Source organism: Lonchura striata, chromosome 17, assembly GCF_050655825.1.
Source record: "Lonchura striata isolate lonStrDom1 chromosome 17, ASM5065582v1, whole genome shotgun sequence".
Classification (NCBI taxonomy): domain Eukaryota; kingdom Metazoa; phylum Chordata; class Aves; order Passeriformes; family Estrildidae; genus Lonchura; species Lonchura striata.
Window position 1 is genome coordinate 6,546,656 of NC_140719.1, and position 19,131 is coordinate 6,565,786.

At 40.8% G+C, this 19,131-nt stretch overlaps 1 protein-coding gene across 21 annotated transcripts in view; it reads left to right on the forward strand.

Moving 5' to 3' along the window:
• Nucleotides 1-19,131, forward strand: part of SPTAN1 (spectrin alpha, non-erythrocytic 1) — a 45,524-nt gene that overhangs the window by 21,295 nt on the left and 5,098 nt on the right. For 8 of the 21 annotated variants that reach the window (XM_085594119.1, XM_085594127.1, XM_085594117.1 and 5 more), the window contains 30 exons: nt 134-282; nt 1,625-1,684; nt 3,839-4,037; nt 4,593-4,697; nt 5,226-5,246; nt 5,594-5,629; nt 6,614-6,661; nt 6,992-7,083; nt 7,240-7,384; nt 7,498-7,679; nt 7,847-7,946; nt 8,066-8,263; nt 8,386-8,532; nt 9,071-9,174; nt 9,296-9,458; nt 9,944-9,958; nt 11,331-11,462; nt 11,790-11,927; nt 12,287-12,391; nt 12,606-12,814; nt 13,484-13,604; nt 13,726-13,847; nt 14,316-14,448; nt 14,820-14,918; nt 15,184-15,343; nt 15,564-15,640; nt 15,792-16,001; nt 16,236-16,532; nt 17,007-17,119; nt 17,927-17,944. In XM_085594119.1, the coding sequence (XP_085450245.1) occupies nt 134-282; nt 1,625-1,684; nt 3,839-4,037; nt 4,593-4,697; nt 5,226-5,246; nt 5,594-5,629; nt 6,614-6,661; nt 6,992-7,083; nt 7,240-7,384; nt 7,498-7,679; nt 7,847-7,946; nt 8,066-8,263; nt 8,386-8,532; nt 9,071-9,174; nt 9,296-9,458; nt 9,944-9,958; nt 11,331-11,462; nt 11,790-11,927; nt 12,287-12,391; nt 12,606-12,814; nt 13,484-13,604; nt 13,726-13,847; nt 14,316-14,448; nt 14,820-14,918; nt 15,184-15,343; nt 15,564-15,640; nt 15,792-16,001; nt 16,236-16,532; nt 17,007-17,119; nt 17,927-17,944 (3,698 nt within the window). The remainder of the gene's footprint in view (nt 1-133; nt 283-1,624; nt 1,685-3,838; nt 4,038-4,592; nt 4,698-5,225; nt 5,247-5,593; nt 5,630-6,613; nt 6,662-6,991; nt 7,084-7,239; nt 7,385-7,497; nt 7,680-7,846; nt 7,947-8,065; nt 8,264-8,385; nt 8,533-9,070; nt 9,175-9,295; nt 9,459-9,943; nt 9,959-11,330; nt 11,463-11,789; nt 11,928-12,286; nt 12,392-12,605; nt 12,815-13,483; nt 13,605-13,725; nt 13,848-14,315; nt 14,449-14,819; nt 14,919-15,183; nt 15,344-15,563; nt 15,641-15,791; nt 16,002-16,235; nt 16,533-17,006; nt 17,120-17,926; nt 17,945-19,131) is intronic. The other 13 variants (XM_085594125.1, XM_085594109.1, XM_085594113.1 and 10 more) reach the window with 6 other exon arrangements.

The window sequence follows — 19,131 nt, forward strand, 5'->3', positions numbered from 1 at the left end:
ATTATCTCCATAGTGAGAGCATCACTGTTTTCCTTGTGTTAATAGAGGTCTCTGATTTGCAGCATTCAGTTGCCCAGCATTCTTTATTTGATGATGTTCTCACAGTGGTTGCTTTATGGTTTTTTGCTTCCAGGACTGGTGGAAGGTGGAAGTCAATGACCGTCAGGGATTTGTACCTGCTGCCTATGTGAAGAAACTGGATCCTGCCCAGTCTGCATCCCGAGAGAACCTCCTGGAGGAGCAGGGCAGCATTGCACTGCGACAGGAGCAGATCGACAACCAGTAAGATCTAACTGATGAGATATGACACTGCCAGCATTAGCTGGCTTGGCCTTTGCTTCACAGATTGTCACCAGCTTAGGTTAATGCTTCTTACACTAGGGAGTAATTAATTGGAGCAAAACAAGGGCCTCCTTTGCCAGAGGCACCAGATTCAGTTGTTTTATTCCTTCTCTAGATTTTCTAGTTGCTTTTCCCATTTTTAACTGTTAAACTCATGACACTAGAGCTCAACTTACTGTCTGACTTGAGCATTTTATATGTTCCTTTTGTTCTTGTACCTAACTACTTAAACTTGTTTGTGAGTTATATATGTCCTAAGCAACTCTTGTATATGTAGTTGTCACTTCTTAATGTGTGATCTGTTTTGAAAAGCTTTCTTAAATTTGATTCCATTAAGTACAGTGCTCTCCCTATACATGGCTGCCTCTACAGGTGCCCTCTTTATAAGCTGGGGCTACTTTGCTGCTAGCTCATCACTTTCTGTTCTGAAATGTGGTGCCAATATTTGTTGCCATTATAGGAGCTAAAATGTGTTCCTCCTCCCTTTTTTTTTTTTTTTTTTTTTAATTTTTATCATCTTTTTTAAAAGAGCAGCATATCATTGCAAGCAGAAAACTGCAAGGCTGCTTGGTAATGACCTTCTTGAAGCACATGGTGGCTGGAGATTAATTCAAGCAAGGGCTGTGGGTGATAGCTGTGAGTGCTAGTCCATCTTATCAAGACACTTGAAAGCTGAAGCTGAAAGTTTTCTGTATACTCCCATCTGTTTGTGCAGCTATGCTGTTGTTCTGTGTGGGAATTTCCTCCCACTCAGTTGGGTTGAGTCATCAGTTATTACAGTGCCATGCAATAATTACTAGCCTTAGCTCTAGAAGTAAAAAATTAAAATAAAATTACACAAAAAAACCCCACCAAATCGTAACAAAAACCCTTTTTTACCAGCATGAAGAAAAAATTCTGGGAAATTGTGGCACATCGGTCAGGATTTTAATAATTCCTTCCATGGGTTTGCATATGGCTTTTAGTAACTAGAACAGGGTGCCTTATTTTAAAGCCAGGGAGAGGGGACCACCTTTTAGTTTCTAAACCCATGGCACAATAATGAGGAAATGGGGAGACCTTATAGGGAGAGCTCAACTGTACTGCTGAGGTTTCCTTACATGAATTCTACTCCTGGTCTGATTTGCTTTGCTTCTGAACAACACCTAATTTTCTCCATTTAAATGTGAACTCTTACCCATCTCCTACCACAGCCCAGCCATGGATGGAGCTGCTGCTTTCATTATTTTTGTTAATCTGACTAATTTTTCGCATGCATTTGCTGTGCTCCCTGTCTGTGCAGGACTCTCATTACTAAGGAGGTCGGCAGTGTATCTCTGCGTATGAAACAGGTCGAAGAACTGTGAGTAGGATTAGCCCTTTCCTAAACCATGCTGTCCCCACACTGTCACTGTTCATCCTTTCTTTGTTTCTTTCTTTGGGAACGCTGCTCCAAAGAGACATGAAGGAGGCCATTTCTGCAATGAGGATTAGTTTAGATGAATGTGGTGGTCTGTGTTTCCTCTGTTCCTCACAACCAGCTGCTTATCTTGCTGGGCACCTCTGTGCTGCTGGATTGGTTCATGTTTATTCCATCACACTGGTTTTGCTTACCAAAGGGGCTTTAAGGCTATCTGGACTGTTTTCCTTAAAAAGCATCTCCTGCGTTTTCTAAGGTGCAGATAGAAATATTAGCTTGTTTATATAAATATATATAAAATACATCTACCAAGTATTGCATCACATCTGAATGTCTCAAGAGTTTGGGAAGGGTGGGGCTGTCTGGTTTATCATATAAAGTAACATTCATGCTGGATGCTCAAAAACCATTATTTATATAGGGTGATTATTCCTTGATTTTAACATTAACTAGATTTTGAAACCTGTGTTCATGTCTCCTGGAAAAGGTATCAAGTTTGCATTATACTGGTGGAATTTGCTGAGAAATCCAAAGCCACAGTGTTCATTGCCCGTGCCTGGCTTTTCATAGCAAATGTATTCCTTGCAAAGTGAAACTTTTACGTAAATCTCTCAAGTGTTGCAAAGCAACTCTGAAGTTAGGTTTGCTTCTGAAAGAGTTTTGCCTCAGATCCTCTATGAGCTTTACAAGTATCTAATACCTAATGTTGTTTGTTGTTTGCTGAGGCAAACAGCTGCAATTAGGGTAGGCTTCAAAACAGTGTTCAAGTCAGGGTAGAAAGTTTCTATTCAAACCTAATACAAAAGATTCTTAGTTCCTTTCTGCCCACTCTTAAACTACAGGAAACGGGAAGACGCAAAGTCTCTGCTTCCATGGAAGGAGAGCTGATTTGTCACTTTGGTATATAGATATTACAGCCCAGGATACTGAGGATTTTTTTTCAGGAAACTTTGTCATGTCTGAGCTGTTGGTTAGAACAGTGCTGCAGGGTTGAACTCCTCGAGATGGGAGGTTGTAACTGCTCAGTATGTGCCCTTGTGTTTTAGGGTGGGAAATGAAAATATCCCCATTTGAGGCCCCTGCAGGTACCTCAGCAGTGTCTGGTATTATTTGATTTAATAACATCAGAAGGAATGTGCTTAATAATGAGAATCTCTTACTGCTGTTGATCACTGTGGTAGACCCATGTCCAAACTGATTCAGGACATAAAAAACCCTTCCAGATGCAGCTGAAATGTCTCATCTTCTGGAAGACATATAGTAAGAACAAGCATTAAGTATGGTTTTTCTGAATGCAGGTTTTAAAAAACAGGCATTATGCATTGTAGAGAGAGTTGTAATTCCGTATCAGTGACTGCAAAACTGCTCTTGGCTTTTTTCAGCATGAGCTTGGGAAAGGTCTTGTAGGATCATTTGTCTAGTTGTTTACAAGATGGTTTTAAATAACTGGCTGGTCTTAAAAGGTTTGTTTGCCTGTGCAGACCAATTTAAACATGTTTGAGGTTTCACTGTGTCTATTCTAAAGTAAAGGAGGAGTAATATCACTGATGTTGAGAATTACACAGATACAAAAAGCATACATGAAACAGGTTTCATGGATTTCCCCGTTGAATATAGGCGTGTTATCAAAGATTCACACCTTGCTTAAATATTGAGCAGATTTTGCACTGGAAAATGGCTAGTGAAGATGTTTATGTCCTAAAGCTGGGGGACTGGTGGATTTTCATAACCTCATGGCAAACTTGATGTACTCTAGGAAAATACCTCTTGGCAAGTAAGAGCCTATGGAGTCGTTCCTGCCCTGCAGTGATACTGTAGTTGAAGAGCCTACTCCAGTCTAGGCTGTGATTTGGGTTTACATTTGCCCAGTGAGGTGTTGCATGTGGGAGTTCCCATTTTGGTGTGCAATCCATGTGGAGGAGAGACATGGACAGTCTTCATTCCCAACTGCACAGGATGACTAGCTCATCCTGTACTGGAACAGGGCATAAGTACACGGATTCCCCATTTTTGGGGACCCCAAATACTTGGGAAATTCCTGTGATTTTACTCAGTTCCATCTGATTGTTCCTTGCTTTCCTTTCCTGCTTGTCCTAGGTATCACTCTCTCCTGGAGCTGGGAGAAAAACGCAAAGGCATGTTGGAAAAAAGCTGCAAGAAGTTCATGCTTTTCCGTGAAGCCAATGAGCTCCAGCAGTGGATCAACGAGAAGGAAGCAGCACTCACCAGTGAGGAAGTGGGTGCTGATCTGGAGCAGGTGGAGGTTCTCCAGAAGAAATTTGATGATTTTCAGAAGGTATGTTGTGGTGCTGCATAATGTGTATGTTAATTTTGGCCTTTCCCTTCAGGCTTTCTGATCATGTATCCATGACAAGTATTCATAGCTGAGTAGGAAATATGGCTTTAATTGGACATAAAAGGTCCATAGAAGGTATATGTGAATTTTTTATTTCATTTTGTGAGGATAGAGAATCCCACTTTCAAGTGTCTTCAGTTTGATTACATTCCCCAGGTTGTTCCATGCTGGTCCCAGAGAGCTGAAACTCATCACTTTGCAGTAGAGTCTGCTAAGCTTTGGAGGGATTTCACTTTGTGTAAAGCATAATCTTCAGTTAAGCTATCCCTATTGAAAAGAAAGATGCATTTGGTTTCCATCTGTAGAGTAATTTCCCTGAGATACAGGGAAAAAAATCTGGCAGTTGGGATTCCCTGGCACAGGCTGTCTGGGAGCTCAGGATCACTGTGTTCAATTCCTGCTGTTCACACCCTGGGCACTCCTGGTGAGCCACCTTGTTTCACGTGTTCTGCTTGGGTGAGTGTTAATGCTGGGATATTTCCCTGTTCTGTGTAGGATCTCAAAGCCAACGAGTCACGCCTGAAGGATATAAACAAGGTTGCCAAGGACCTGGAGTCAGAAGGGCTGATGGCAGATGAAGTACAAGCAGTACAGCAACAGGTGCTCTTTTTCTCTGCCTTAATCTCATTTAAGAAGCAAAATATTTTCCTCCTTTCTTTTGTCTGTTTTTGCCTGGCATTGCAAGATTCAGGCTGTTTTCTACTGTGGCCATCCCAGGAAGACCTCTAGAATTATATTTTCTAATAATGCTAGAGCAAATTGCAGCACCATCTAGAGCTTTTTCCTTTCTTTTTTTAGGAATGGGAAGGCTTTACAATAATACTAAAAGTCATGGAGAATCCATGCAATAACTTTGCTTCATATAAATTTGAAATTTAGCCTTCACTTATTTTGCAGGAAAATGGGTTAAGGAATGCTAGGGGAAAAACAAATACAAAATAGAGCACAATTCACAGTGGAGGGAGTTTGTGGGTTTTCTGTTTTGGTTTGGGTTTTTTAGCTTTTTTTTTGCCAGCTTTTTGCATACTTGTGCTATAAATAATTTTATCCTGTGCCAACTAGTATGAGGCATGTTGGGAAAACATTCTGTTAGAAAATAACTAATTGTTTGTCCTCTCTCCTTTGCAGGAAGTCTATGGAATGCCCAGGGTAAGTTAATTTCTGAGGTGGATGGAGTGGCAATTGTAACAGGTTTCGGATGTACAAGGAGAAGTTCAGCCATAATTGTAGTTCACTTCCATGATGGAACTCACTAATGACTTTGAACAGACATTCAAAGATTATCTTATCTATGCTCCCTTTATTTCCTGAGTGTCTTGCCCCACATCACAGATCTAAGCAAGCAGCATAACTCAAATTGATACAAATACTTGCAAGAAAAAAACTACTTACTCTATTAAGGATTGAACATAGAGATATTTTCAATATTTTTTTGCTGTATTATAGTTTTAGATTCTGCTTCATATTTAAAGCTGTTTCTTCACATTTTTAAACAGGATGAAACTGATTCTAAGACAGCCTCTCCTTGGAAGGTAGGTGTCATTGCTTACTAGCACACAAAAAGAAAATAAAACAAAAATTACAGTATATAATCTTTTTTAGACCATTTGCTTCTCCTGTGCTGTAGAAATTCTTAACAGCCTGGTTTTTACCTCTGCTACAAAACTCTGTTTAGTTTTGAGTTTGTACTATATGAGGATGAGTCCAGTTTCTGGGCAGTAGATGTTAAATAATCCCTTGTTCACTCTGCATGAGTTCTTTGCTTTCTGCTTGCTACAACAAAAATGTTTTTATTCCTCAAAGTCAAAACCATTTATGTCAATACTCCTTTTAGTAAGGAATATGCTGCATTCCATTAGTCATGTCCAGCTCATTTACTACAATAGTTTAAAGAAGCCTTTTTCCATTCATTAGAGGCTTACAATGGAAGAGCTGTCACCTTCTAAAGCAAAAAAAATCTTAAATATTTTTTAAACTATCCAACATGATGTTTTCCCTAGCATTTCATGCCTGTGTTTTATGTCTTGCATCCACCTTGTTACACTGAAAGCTGCTTGTACATATTTTAAGCTGTGTAATGTGGGGAAACCAGGTTAGTATGTAATATTTTAACAGAAAACACAGCCATGTTGCCAGGAGCTACTGACCTTTAAAGTATTTTTTTGCAAATTGTAAACATGTACATTGAATTCTAAGAGTCTTATAGTAAATTATCAGACTGATATTTTGGGGGTTTTTAATTAATGTATTGAATGTTGACTTTAAATTTTCTCCTCTTTATCCTCATTAAGATTTTTTTGCTTCAGTTTGCACTAACATGACAGTACTTACTTGTAAATTCTGACTATTCTTACTCTAAATTACAACCAATTCTTAATTGCTTTTGTAATTTACTTACATTGTCTTTCTTAGTGGTTTCTGTTTGGTTTTTTTAAGGACTTTTCTTTCAGTCTGGTTGTGCTTTTGGTTAGAGTTGACTTCAATGCTATATTTTTTATTTCTGCCTTTTCACACAGTCTGCACGTTTGATGGTACACACTGTGGCAACCTTCAACTCAATCAAGGTAATTCCACTACTTTCTCTGACCTGATTTAGAAGTTGTGCACATATTTTAGCCTCCTTTTCCATAGTCTTTGTCTTTCCTTGAATTTTATAAACTTTCGAATCAATTTATTTAAAGAAGCATTAGTATATACAGCATTTGCTTCTCAAGTTACATCACTACCTTATGTACATAAAATCATTTGGTTTTACAGCTCAGGAGAGAAACCCCTCAAATTATTTTATTTAACTAAGCTATCTGAATTTGTGCATTCTTCTGGAATGAAGCAGAATTTAGTAACCTTTACCTGTAGTGAAAGGCCAGTCTTGACTTTTTGCTTCCCTCATCCAGGAGCTGAATGAGCGCTGGAGATCCCTGCAGCAGCTGGCAGAGGAGAGGAGCCAGCTGTTGGGCAGTGCCCACGAGGTCCAGAGATTCCACAGGTGAGGGGTTTGTTTGGTCTTGACTCAAATGCTTTGTCTATCAAGAATTCTAAAATATAGTGCGACCTATTCTAAACAAATCATATTCAATCCCCAGCTTGTTCAGTGGAGGGTGGACTTTTAATTCTCTTTTTGTCTTTCCTTCCTTCAAATCAGAGATGCTGATGAAACCAAAGAATGGATAGAGGAGAAGAATCAAGCATTAAATACAGACAACTATGGGCATGACCTGGCCAGTGTTCAGGCTCTGCAGCGCAAACATGAAGGCTTTGAGAGAGACTTGGCAGCTCTGGGAGACAAGGTGAGATTCTGACGAAGAAAACCCAGAAGCTTTGTTTTTATCTACCAGAAATGATTGAACTACAGCAGTTCTCTCTGTCTTCACTGTGTTCATTTCCCTTTCTCTAATCCTAGGTGAACTCTCTTGGTGAAACCGCTCAGCGTCTAATCCAGTCACATCCAGAATCTGCTGAAGATCTCCAAGAAAAATGCACTGAGTTGAATCAGGCTTGGAATAGTCTGGGAAAACGTGCTGACCAGCGCAAGGAGAAGCTTGGAGATTCTCATGACCTGCAGCGTTTCCTCAGTGACTTCAGGTAGTGATGTGATTCCCTCTCTCAATTTGTTTATTATTAGTGAAGTATACATGGCTTATTGTTCCACAGGAATTTTTCTGTGAAGGGTTCAGAAAAGGATTGTTCTCCCTGTTGTGACTTATTTCAGTGGAGGGAGAGAAAAATTCCCTATTACTGTGTGTTCACAGGGACCTCATGTCTTGGATCAATGGGATCCGGGGCCTGGTCTCCTCAGATGAACTCGCAAAGGATGTGACTGGAGCTGAAGCTTTATTGGAGAGGCACCAGGTATGTGAAAAATAAGTGTATCATAAACATCAACAACTGTTTCTTTTTTCCAATTAGAGTTCCAAAAATAGATCAGTTCCAGCTGTGTTTATTAAGCAGCACATCTCTGCCCCTTGCAGGAACACCGCACGGAAATAGATGCAAGAACTGGCACTTTCCAGGCATTTGAACAGTTTGGACAACAACTTCTTGCCCATGGACACTATGCCAGCCCAGAGATCAAGGAGAAACTGGATATTCTGGAGCAAGAACGGACAGATCTGGAGAAGGCCTGGGTCCAGCGCAGAATGATGCTGGACCAGTGCCTGGAATTGCAGGTGCTCTGCTGCAGTTTGGATAAGAAAAATAATTCCTCTTTTCATTAAAAAGTTTACAGTTTCATGGTGATAACAGTGCTCTTGATCTGTCTTGCTCATGCTTTGGATTTTTTTCTCCCCAGCTGTTTCATCGGGATTGTGAACAAGCTGAAAACTGGATGGCTGCCCGGGAGGCTTTCTTAAATACAGAGGATAAAGGAGACTCCTTGGACAGTGTGGAGGCACTCATCAAGAAACATGAAGATTTTGATAAAGCAATCAATGTCCAGGTGAGGAGTGTAGCTGAAGTAAGGGGGAAATAGTTTCATTTTTCTCATGTGAATTATTAGCAAAAGGAGTTCCTGCTATGTATGGCTTCTAAAGTTCAGTTCCGAATATCGAGCCATGTGGAATTTACTGCAGAAGTTTAGAAGCAGCTTGTGCACATCAGTATGTATTCCATTGCCTACAAACAGTGTAGAAATAGTGGCAAGTATTTGTGTAAATCTACTGATTTGAAATTACTTTTTCCCTTTATTTGTGGCAGAAAAGGGTATATTTCCAGTTTCTTGTAGCAGAAAACTGCCTATATTTATTGAGAGATCATACTGCTGTAGTTTTTAGCTCAGAAGAGCCTTTTTTCCTAAAAGCCAAAGGTGAAAAGTGTTCTAAGTTGAACTCTGCAATCCTGTAGAAGAGAGACTTCCATCGTAGGGTCCTAATAATGTGTATTTAAAGAAGATAAAAAGGCTTGTTCAGTTCAAGACACTGCTCATCATTTGATTTTAGGGAACCACAGCTCTAATTCATGGTTTCTGGTTTGAATAGGAAGAGAAAATTGCTGTCCTGCAGTCCTTTGCTGACCAGCTGATTGCTGCAGATCATTACGCCAAGGGAGTCATCGCCAACAGACGCAACGAGGTCCTGGACAGGTCAGTGCTGCCTGGGAGGAGGAGGCAGATGACTGGAAATCCTCTTTAGGGATGTTTTGTAGCTGCTGAAGGTGATGCCTCATGTGGCTCTAGTGTTTTGTTCATTGTATGTGTCAAACAGGTGGCTTCGTCTGAAAGCCCAAATGATTGAGAAGAGATCGAAGCTGGGAGAGTCTCAGACCCTCCAGCAGTTCAGTCGTGATGTAGATGAAATAGAAGCCTGGATCAGTGAAAAGCTCCAGACTGCAAGTGATGAGTCCTATAAGGATCCCACAAATATCCAGGTGAATGTGGTTCTTAGCTTAAAAATCAGAATATCACTGTTAACTTTGCAAGGCTTCCTCTGGTTTGAAAATCCATGCTGAGGAATTCTTGTTCAGAGATGACAGAATACTGCATCATGTTGGACATGTTCTCCTTTTAACAAGGAGAAAATGGAAGTTACATTATGCATGAAAGGAGACCCAAAATAGGACTTGGTTAGTAATTATTCATGCCTCTAATTAATTATTCACGCATATAATTAATAAGATATGTGGTATCTGCAGCAGAAAGTTTCCTAAAGAAACCCAAGTGGCTGTTCTGTCTCTCTCCCAGCATCTAGACAATAAAGAAATTGAATTCTTGGGTCTCAACTCTTTTACATTATACAATGTGAAATCTCATTTATTTTTCACTATTAAGGAATAAAGTTTGCCTCTTATGTTTTAATTCTGGTTTATGAAGTAGTATGAATGCACTGAACTACTTCTCTCAATCTGTTTTATAGCTTTCCAAACTGCTGGTAAGTAGTTTGGACTAGCCCTGGTATGTGAATTTATTTTCTCTGTATAAGCTTCTGTGTAAGCCCAAGCTCTGGTTGCTGCTCCATCCATCAGTTCATGCAATCTGTTTTCTGTTAGTTCTTGACCTCCATCCAGGTACAGCTGTTGATCCTCGTCCTATGGGTGTGGCTTTTTTGTTCATTCCTATTCAGCATCATTTATTTATGTATTTGTTTTGCAGGTGTTCTGCATGATCTGTTTAATCTGTGCTGTGTAATTATGTAGTTTAAGCTTTTTTAGGAGTTAGCCCATAGGAAAACGGAGTTCGATCCTCCTATTTCAGAAATTTGGTTGTTGGATCATCACTTGTGATGATTTAACACAGGGCATAATGTCAAATCCATGAGCTTGTGTTTGTAGAATCAGATGCTGAAGGTGGAGGATTCAGTTAATGATAGATCTTGATTGGCTTAGTTCTTGCAAGAGCATAGAAAAGAATAAAACAAAAAGAACACTCCAGAAAAAGAGATGTACCAGATGGAAAGCTGACAGCACTTGTAAGAATCTAAGAAGTGGAGTAAAATGAGGATATGTGGAAGGAGAAGATAGAACAAAGAAAGGGGAAGCTAACGAGTAAGAAATGAAGGAATGATTTGTCACTTCAGAGTGTGGTACATTAAATTACTATTTTTTTTAGTTTGGGAAAAAAAATCGTATTAAACTAGAAAGGCTTGTCTACAATTTGTTGTCATGGTAATTATATAGAGATATGCAATTGGCAGCTTTTAAATTGAATTTTCCAAGTGGGTTGATCTAGCTTTGAAGGATATGCTTCCCCAAATGCTTTGAAGGATATGCTTCCCCAAATCTCAGGATTTGTGGTTTACAGTTCCCAAAATGGAGCAGTTCATGCAGAATTTCTCATACCAGTGCTATAATATTTTTTTCCTTTTTTATTTTTGATCTAACATTTCCTTTCATTCCATTCTCTAGGACACTCTCTACCCATGTCCAATGTCACTAGCATTTCCAGTTTATACTTGCAAATTCTGTCTTGTCACTTTTGTGTTGTTGTCATATTCCTGGTGGGTGGATGGATCATGCATACATGAGAGCTGCACACTCCTTCCCACACCAAGGCTCCTGTTGTTCTCATGGTGGTCTCAATTTGGCAGAGAAAAATTCTTACCAAATAATTCAGTTACATTTTTTAGAGACGTTTTTGACTGATAATTCAGTATTTATCTATGTAACCACTGGAGCGAGCAATAAATACCCTACCCAGAGAGAACTTGAGCTCAGCCTGTGCACAAAGCTGATGACCACCCAGCCCATGAGAACAACGGAGGAGCCCTTTGTGCAGTGCTGATGGTGTTGGGTTTGTCCTTGCAGAGCAAGCACCAGAAGCACCAGGCCTTCGAAGCCGAGCTCCACGCCAACGCCGACCGCATCCGTGGCGTCATCGACATGGGCAACTCCCTCATCGAGAGGGGCGCGTGCGCCGGCAGCGAGGACGCCGTCAAGGTGGGCACCTTCGAGCCTTGCTTGGCTTTGCTTTGAGCAGTGTTTTGGTAACTGAGGCAGGACAGCGTCCCTCCAGAATAGATCTTGCTTTATAGAAGCTTTTGTATCTCAACTACACAGTGTAGATCAGGTGAATCATTCTGCTTTGGTCTCAAGGAGGGTAAGTTTTCTGATCCTCTGAGGTGTAAATTATAGCTGGGCAGCTCGAAATAGTGACTCTAACTTGCATACCTGGAATCAACAGCCGAACTTCCACCATGTTATGGTTTTGCATTGATCAGAACTTTTTTCATCTTTCATTTACTTATTTTTCCCATTTTCTGACAGGCACGCCTGGCTGCCCTGGCTGACCAGTGGCAATTCCTGGTACAGAAATCAGCAGAGAAGAGTCAGAAACTGAAAGAAGCTAATAAGCAGCAGAATTTCAATACTGGAATTAAGGATTTTGACTTTTGGCTTTCAGAGGTAATAAGATGGGAATTAATTACTTGCAAAGTGGGTTTTTTTCCACTTTTTATTACCTTTGCTGATGTTAGATTTTGTGGAGCACTGTTTACCTTTGAGCAAGTCTAAAACCTATTACTAGTGAAATTCTTGCCTATGTGTTCATGTTAGTTATTAACAATATTATTAGTTATTAGTTATTAACAATAAGGTAAGAAGAAGTAAATTTGCATGGAACCTTTTAGGTATTAAACAGGTGACATGGTAAAAGTTTAGCAGAAAATTGAGAAGTAATTTGCATGGTTTTAAAACATTATAGTTTCAAGGAGCTTGTGAAACACAATTTGTTCTTCATTCCATATTTCCTTCTCCATCCACAGGTGGAGGCTTTGTTGGCATCTGAAGACTATGGGAAGGACTTGGCATCTGTTAACAACCTTCTGAAAAAACACCAGTTACTGGAAGCTGATATATCTGCACATGAGGTATTGCTTTCCCTTTTAGTTTTGGAAGATAAAGCGTGGTCATAAGCAAATTCTGTAGGTACAGCTCCTGATACCTGCTTCAATCACAGACTTGTTGAAATGTGGTTTCTAGCAAAACCTGTGACTACAAGTCAGATTCTGATTTTCATCCTGACATAAGGAGCACAGAAACAAGCTCTGAACAATCCCTCCTCTCTCTCCCCTCCGTGTCCAGGACCGCCTGAAGGACCTGAACAGCCAGGCTGACAGTCTGATGACCAGCAGTGCCTTTGACACGTCCCAGGTGAAGGACAAGCGCGAGACCATCAACGGGCGCTTCCAGCGCATCAAGGGCATGGCCAGCGCCCGCCGCGCCAAGCTCAACGAGAGCCACCGCCTGCACCAGTTCTTCCGTGACATGGACGACGAGGAGTCCTGGATCAAGTGGGTGCTTGGGAAGGTCTGGGCTTGCCAGTGTTGCTCATATCCTTTAGTGTGGCTTCAGAGCTGCCTTCCAACAGCTGTGCATCTATAGGAGATGACCTTTGCTGCCAGTCCAGAAAAACTGTTTTGGGTGTGGTTTCTTATCTGCAGTTTTCTTTGGTCAAATCCCAGTAAGCAGAAAAACACTGTTTAGACTCAGACATTTCATTCTAGTCTTTCTGGAAAAGCTCCTACCAAAAATTCAAATACTTTTCAGTTTCAAGTACTTTCTTGATTCTAGCCAGTTGTTGCAATTAATCAAATGGTCTTCCTACATTGATGTTAGTACCTCAAGAAGAGAGAAAGTCATGAGGCTGATAGAAATCATTCAAATTAGAGCACTTATTTGTCATGCTTTTAAAACAAAATTTGGACAACTTTACAAAATACATCTATATTTTTTAAAAAGAAAACAGTACAGAGAAATTCTGTCCTTCAAAGATAAATGTTGGACTCTCTGCCAAGAGCCACTTGCTGTTTGCTAGTAACTCTTGTACACATCTTACATCCAAGATCTTTGTGCAATGCAAAGCAGTTGTGTATCTGAGGGGTTTTTTGTTTTCTTTGTCAGGTTTGACCTTTAGAAGTAATTTTCATATTTTATATTTCTCTATTCTCTGTTGAATTTAGAGAGAAGAAACTGTTGGTTAGTTCAGAGGACTATGGCAGAGACCTGACTGGTGTGCAGAATCTGAGGAAGAAACACAAGCGCTTAGAAGCAGAATTAGCTGCCCACGAACCTGCTATCCAGGTAAAACCCTGTCCCCATGGCAAATTTCTCTATAAGAGATGAAAACCAGCAGTAGTTTTGCTGGAGCCTAAACAATGCACATAGGAAGGCAGGTGATGTTCCAGTAACTGTTTCTCTTTAGGGTGTTCTGGACACGGGTAAGAAGCTTTCAGATGACAACACAATTGGAAAGGAGGAGATACAGCAGAGACTGGCTCAGTTTGTGGATCACTGGAAAGAGTTAAAACAGTTGGCAGCTGCTAGGTATGAATTTGTGTAAAATTCAGTATTAATTCAAAGTTACATGGACTCATAATTATCAGATTTACAGAATTTCAGGGTATGGGTTATTAGGAATATGATGTAACAGCATCTATTACTGATCACAGACTCTACAAGACTATTGGCAACGTTCCTCAGTAGAAACATTAGCCTCTTTTTGAGGTGTATGTTGTGTTTAGCCTTTTCTTGCACCAGTGGAAACCATAGGCTTACAATTAGCTGTCTTTAATCCACTTCCAGGAGATTTTTCCTGATTAGAAACTGTTGGGAGAGAGTGCTTCAGTCCTTTGGCAGCTGCAGACTTTGTAGTCCAAGGAATTCCTAGAGCTCCAGCCATGGCTGCTGCTGGAGGAGTGAAGTGTGAATGATTAGGTTCAGGCTCTGCACATTGTTTTTATATCTTATATCTCAATGCCATAAAACTGATCCAGTTGCACCTTCCCCACACAGGGGCCAGCGTCTGGAGGAGTCTCTGGAGTATCAGCAGTTTGTAGCAAATGTTGAGGAAGAAGAAGCCTGGATCAATGAGAAAATGACACTGGTAGCCAGTGAGGATTATGGGGACACACTTGCTGCTATTCAGGTATGGAGGAAATTGGCAGCACTTTATTGTTGTATTCCTGCTGCTTAGAGCATAACAAACCTTTTCTTTAACTGTCTTTACAATTTACAGGTTATTGTTTATTTCTTTTGAAGTCTTACATAGTAAAAAATATAAATTCATTCTATGAAAGCATCCCAGTAATGTTATTTCCTTTAGAAATTACTTGTAGATTAATGTAGCTTTGCATCTCTTGACCTCTGATTGGAAGTCAGTCTCAGTTTCCTTTTGTTCACAAAAAACCAGTTGTGCTAACCAGCTAAGATTAATTTTTGACAGAAAACGTTTATGCTAACTGATTTATAAAATGGTGAGAAATTATTTTTAGAAGTGCCTGTGTCTTGTATTTGCAGGGCTTGCTGAAGAAGCATGAGGCATTTGAGACTGATTTTACTGTCCACAAGGACAGAGTGAATGATGTCTGTGCTAATGGAGAGGATCTCATTAAAAAGGTGAGCATGAACTAGAGAAACCTTCAAAGGCTCCCCAGGACATCTTCATGTTACAGTAGACTTTCTCTTCTCTGTCATGTCTTTGAAAAGAGCTCTTACTCATTTTTTTGCAGCTGAATGAGCTGTTAGTGTTCCACTTTCAAAGCTGTTTCTGAGACGATACCTTTCAGCTGAAGTCCTTGCTCTGTCACCAGCATCCTGAATGCCTCAGATGACTTCAACATTTTATAGCACGGCTATATTTCTTTTCCTCCCTGTCACACAGAACAATCACCACGAGGCAAACATCACTGCCAAGATGAAGGGGCTCAGAGGCAAGGTATCAGATCTGGAGAAAGCAGCAGCTCAGAGGAAAGCCAAATTGGATGAGAACTCAGCCTTCCTCCAGTTCAACTGGAAAGCAGATGTGGTGGAGTCATGGATAGGTATGTTCTGTGCTGAAGTACAATATTTGCTAACAAACAAACATTAAACTCTTTCATTTCCAAATGTGTCTGGTAGGTCCTCATGTACTGTTGTAACAAGCAGACCTAAGAGTAATCAGTAGTGCTGTCCCTGCTTTGTGCCTCTGTAACCTGATCTGGAACAGAGCGAATGTCTGAGATGGAGAAATGACATTTTTGCAAAATTTGTTTAATTTTCCAGGAGAGAAGGAAAACAGTCTGAAGACAGATGATTACGGACGTGACCTCTCTTCAGTGCAAACCTTGCTCACCAAACAGGTCAGTGCTGATGCTGCTTCCTCCCCATGAGGGAGGGACCAGCTGAACTCCTGTGAACACACAAGAATCTATACGTGAAATATATGCAGGCTATTGGAAAGGCTAAAGAAAAATACAATCTCAAATATCTTTTGTTCTTTTAATGCTTCAGGAAACATTTGATGCTGGACTTCAGGCTTTCCAGCAGGAGGGAATTGCAAACATCACTGCTCTGAAAGACCAGCTGCTCGCAGCCAAGCACATCCAGTCCAAGGCCATCGAGGCCCGGCATGCTTCCTTGATGAAACGCTGGAATCAGCTACTGGCTAATTCTGCTACCAGGAAAAAGAAACTCTTGGAGGCTCAGGAGCACTTCAGAAAGGTGAGTGGCCAACCATGGGGCTACAAAAATCTAATTGCACACTTGATAAAAAATACACACTTGCAACTTCTGTAGCTTGTTCATGATTTTGCAACTAATGATTTTGGAGATCCTGGAGAATTTAAATAAGAATTTTTGAGATGCTTCCAAGGCAAAACCCTTGCATGTTAGTTCCATGTGAGCTCATATAGAGTATTTCCATTACTGAACAACTGGATGTTTTCTCTCTTTAAGGTTGAGGATCTCTTCCTGACCTTTGCAAAGAAGGCCTCTGCCTTCAACAGCTGGTTTGAGAATGCTGAGGAGGACCTGACGGATCCTGTGCGCTGCAACTCACTGGAGGAAATCAAAGCCCTGAGAGAAGCTCACGATGCTTTCCGTTCCTCCCTGAGTTCTGCCCAAGCTGATTTCAACCAGCTGGCAGAGCTTGATCGCCAGATCAAGAGCTTCCGTGTGGCCTCCAACCCCTACACTTGGTTCACTATGGAGGCTCTTGAAGAAACCTGGAGGAATCTGCAGAAAATTATCAAGGCAAGTCAGTGAGGGAAAGAGTTTCTTCATATTTTATGACCTTTCAGTTGTCTCTGGAAGTCGTTCTCTGAGATAATGGGAACAAGAATTTGTCACAATACAGTCAGAATACCTCAAAATCTGTGAGAAAAATTGCTGTTAACTATAAACTTGTGCTATTGTCAGTTGTTCTCATGGTTTTCCATTTGTGGCTCTTCCAAAGGCAAGACACATGTGTCTCACTTTCTGACTGTAATAGAAATTTAACTTCTCTGCTATGCAGTGAAGCAACTGCTGGTTCAGTTGCAGTTCTCAGGACTTAAGTTCTGAATTACCACCTGAGATGCTTTTCTCTAGGCATCCTGGACACCAAGCATTCAATGTTGTTTTGTGGCTCAGAACTGTGCTGGTATGCAGCTTTTAGTTTTTGCTTTCTGTTACAGGATGAGACCAATCCCTTTTATTTCTCTGAAATTACTGTTGTTCATTTCTCAGGAACGTGAACTGGAGCTGCAGAAGGAACAGCGAAGGCAGGAAGAAAATGACAAACTGCGTCAGGAATTTGCTCAGCATGCCAATGCCTTCCATCAGTGGATTCAGGAGACCAGGTATAGTTTCTTTCCAGGACCTGCCCTTAGAAAACCCCTTAGGTAGTATTTGTGTGCATCCTCTATCTCTTTGGACTGTCAAAGTTGTAAATGTCTCCTACTGAAAAACAGCTCATCAGGACTTGTCCATTCCCTGCAGTTGGGATTTGAGGGAGGCCCCATTAGCTACAGGGGAAAGGAAAACCCTGGAACACCAGACTTTTGAAATGTTCCTATTTCTGAATTAATTTTCCTGCAGTAATTCCAGTTATCCAGGACTTCATTTTTCTCCAGTTATTCCTGGACTAGGCTGTAGCACAGCTTGGGAGGTGGAGCACAAATAGCTCCAAGCAGATTCTGATGTGCCAGCAGCATTTCTGTTAATGCCCCTTTTGTACTGAGCAGTGTATTGGGAATCTTACTGTTATTCAAACAGAGAAGCATGTGAAAAGAGCTTAAAACTTTGTAATCATTTCCCTGGGCTGCTGTCTAATAATAACCTTCTCTGAGGAGAGGGAGTAAAGAACAACTCTGTTAGAAATAAAAAGTCTTAAGGTTGAGCATTGCAGGTGCCTGCACTCAGTCAGTGCTGTCAGCAGCTCTGACAGGTTCTGGTTGGGGGTCAGAGGAGGTGACTTCTGTGCTATGTAACCCTGTGATTCTCTGTCTGTGTGTTTACAAACAATTCTGTATGTGTCTTCATGAAATAATGAAATATAAATATGATTTTTAACTTTTTGATGTTTGCTTCCCACCCAAATCTCTATCCCTCTCTTACTGTCTTGTCTCTGTCCTGCTGCCTGATGTTTGGATCTTCACATTCTACAGGACTTACCTGCTAGATGGGTTAGTATTGAATTTTGTATCTTTCAAATTTTGGTGACGTGTTCTGCTCTGTGTGTTTTCTCCTGTTGTTACATTGCTTGTGAAAGCTGTGCTCAAATCCCTATTATTTGAAAAGAGCAACCTTTTGCTGAGGTGCACAGACACAGGAAATAAGATTTTGGAATAGTTACCTATAAACCAGTAGGAACATAACCATCTCCTAGTCAAAAGCAGAATTACAATAGGCAGCCACTGGCACACCATAGAAGCCCTGACTTTTGCTTTCTCTGAGGGCTTGCACAGGAAAAGGCCCTGAAGTTAAGAAGATATGTGCGAGTGTAGCTGCTTTCCACAGGCAGGCTATTCTGACATTTCCAGTTTTTCAGCTTAAGAGACTTGCTTAGTGAAATAAAACATTTGACCATAACTGTTCTGAGAACAATGAAATATCCAAACGTTTGATAAGGAGAACAGGTTCTTACAGCATTTCGCTGATACTATATATCTTAAACCCCTGTAGTTTGCAAATAGGAACTGCCCGTTTTTAATCTGCTGCAGAACCGTGGCCCACACAGATTTTAGCCTTGACAGAAGAAAACCAACCTTCCAACCATGAATTCAAGAAGCTGTTGGAATTTGCCAGCAGTTTTTAGCCCACGCTGTGTCCACAGCAATGGTTCCTGATGAAGATGTGTGCTGGCCCTTTGTCTGAAAGTGGAAAGGAAATGATAAGATGTTTAAATGTTTTCAGACTACCAAAGCCTCTGCAAATGTGTCTGTCTAGTTAAATTCCTTCAGCAGGACGAGTTTCAGCACAGTGGAAACTTTGTGATAAGATGTGATGTCAAATGCCAGCAGTCTGTGGGCCAGGGCAGAGGCTCTCTGTGTGAGCCTGTGCACAGGGCTGGAGGAGGCCAGGGCCTTGCTCCTAAAGTGAAACCTTTTCCTAATAGAAGGATGGAATCTTCACAGATAATTCTGCTGCTTAGTTACCCTGTAATGATCAGTCTCTTATGTTCTGCCAGATAAAAAATAGTTTGCCCTGATTTTGTTGTACAGTTTAATGGAACGGAGCAGATTTTCCTGGAATGGATGCTGAATTCCCTGCTCCTTTGTCAAGTAGTGACGTAGATTAGTTCTGGTATCCAAGAACGAGTGAACAGAAAGGAGCCATTCACTGAAAGACACAGGGTCAGAGTTAGAGATCC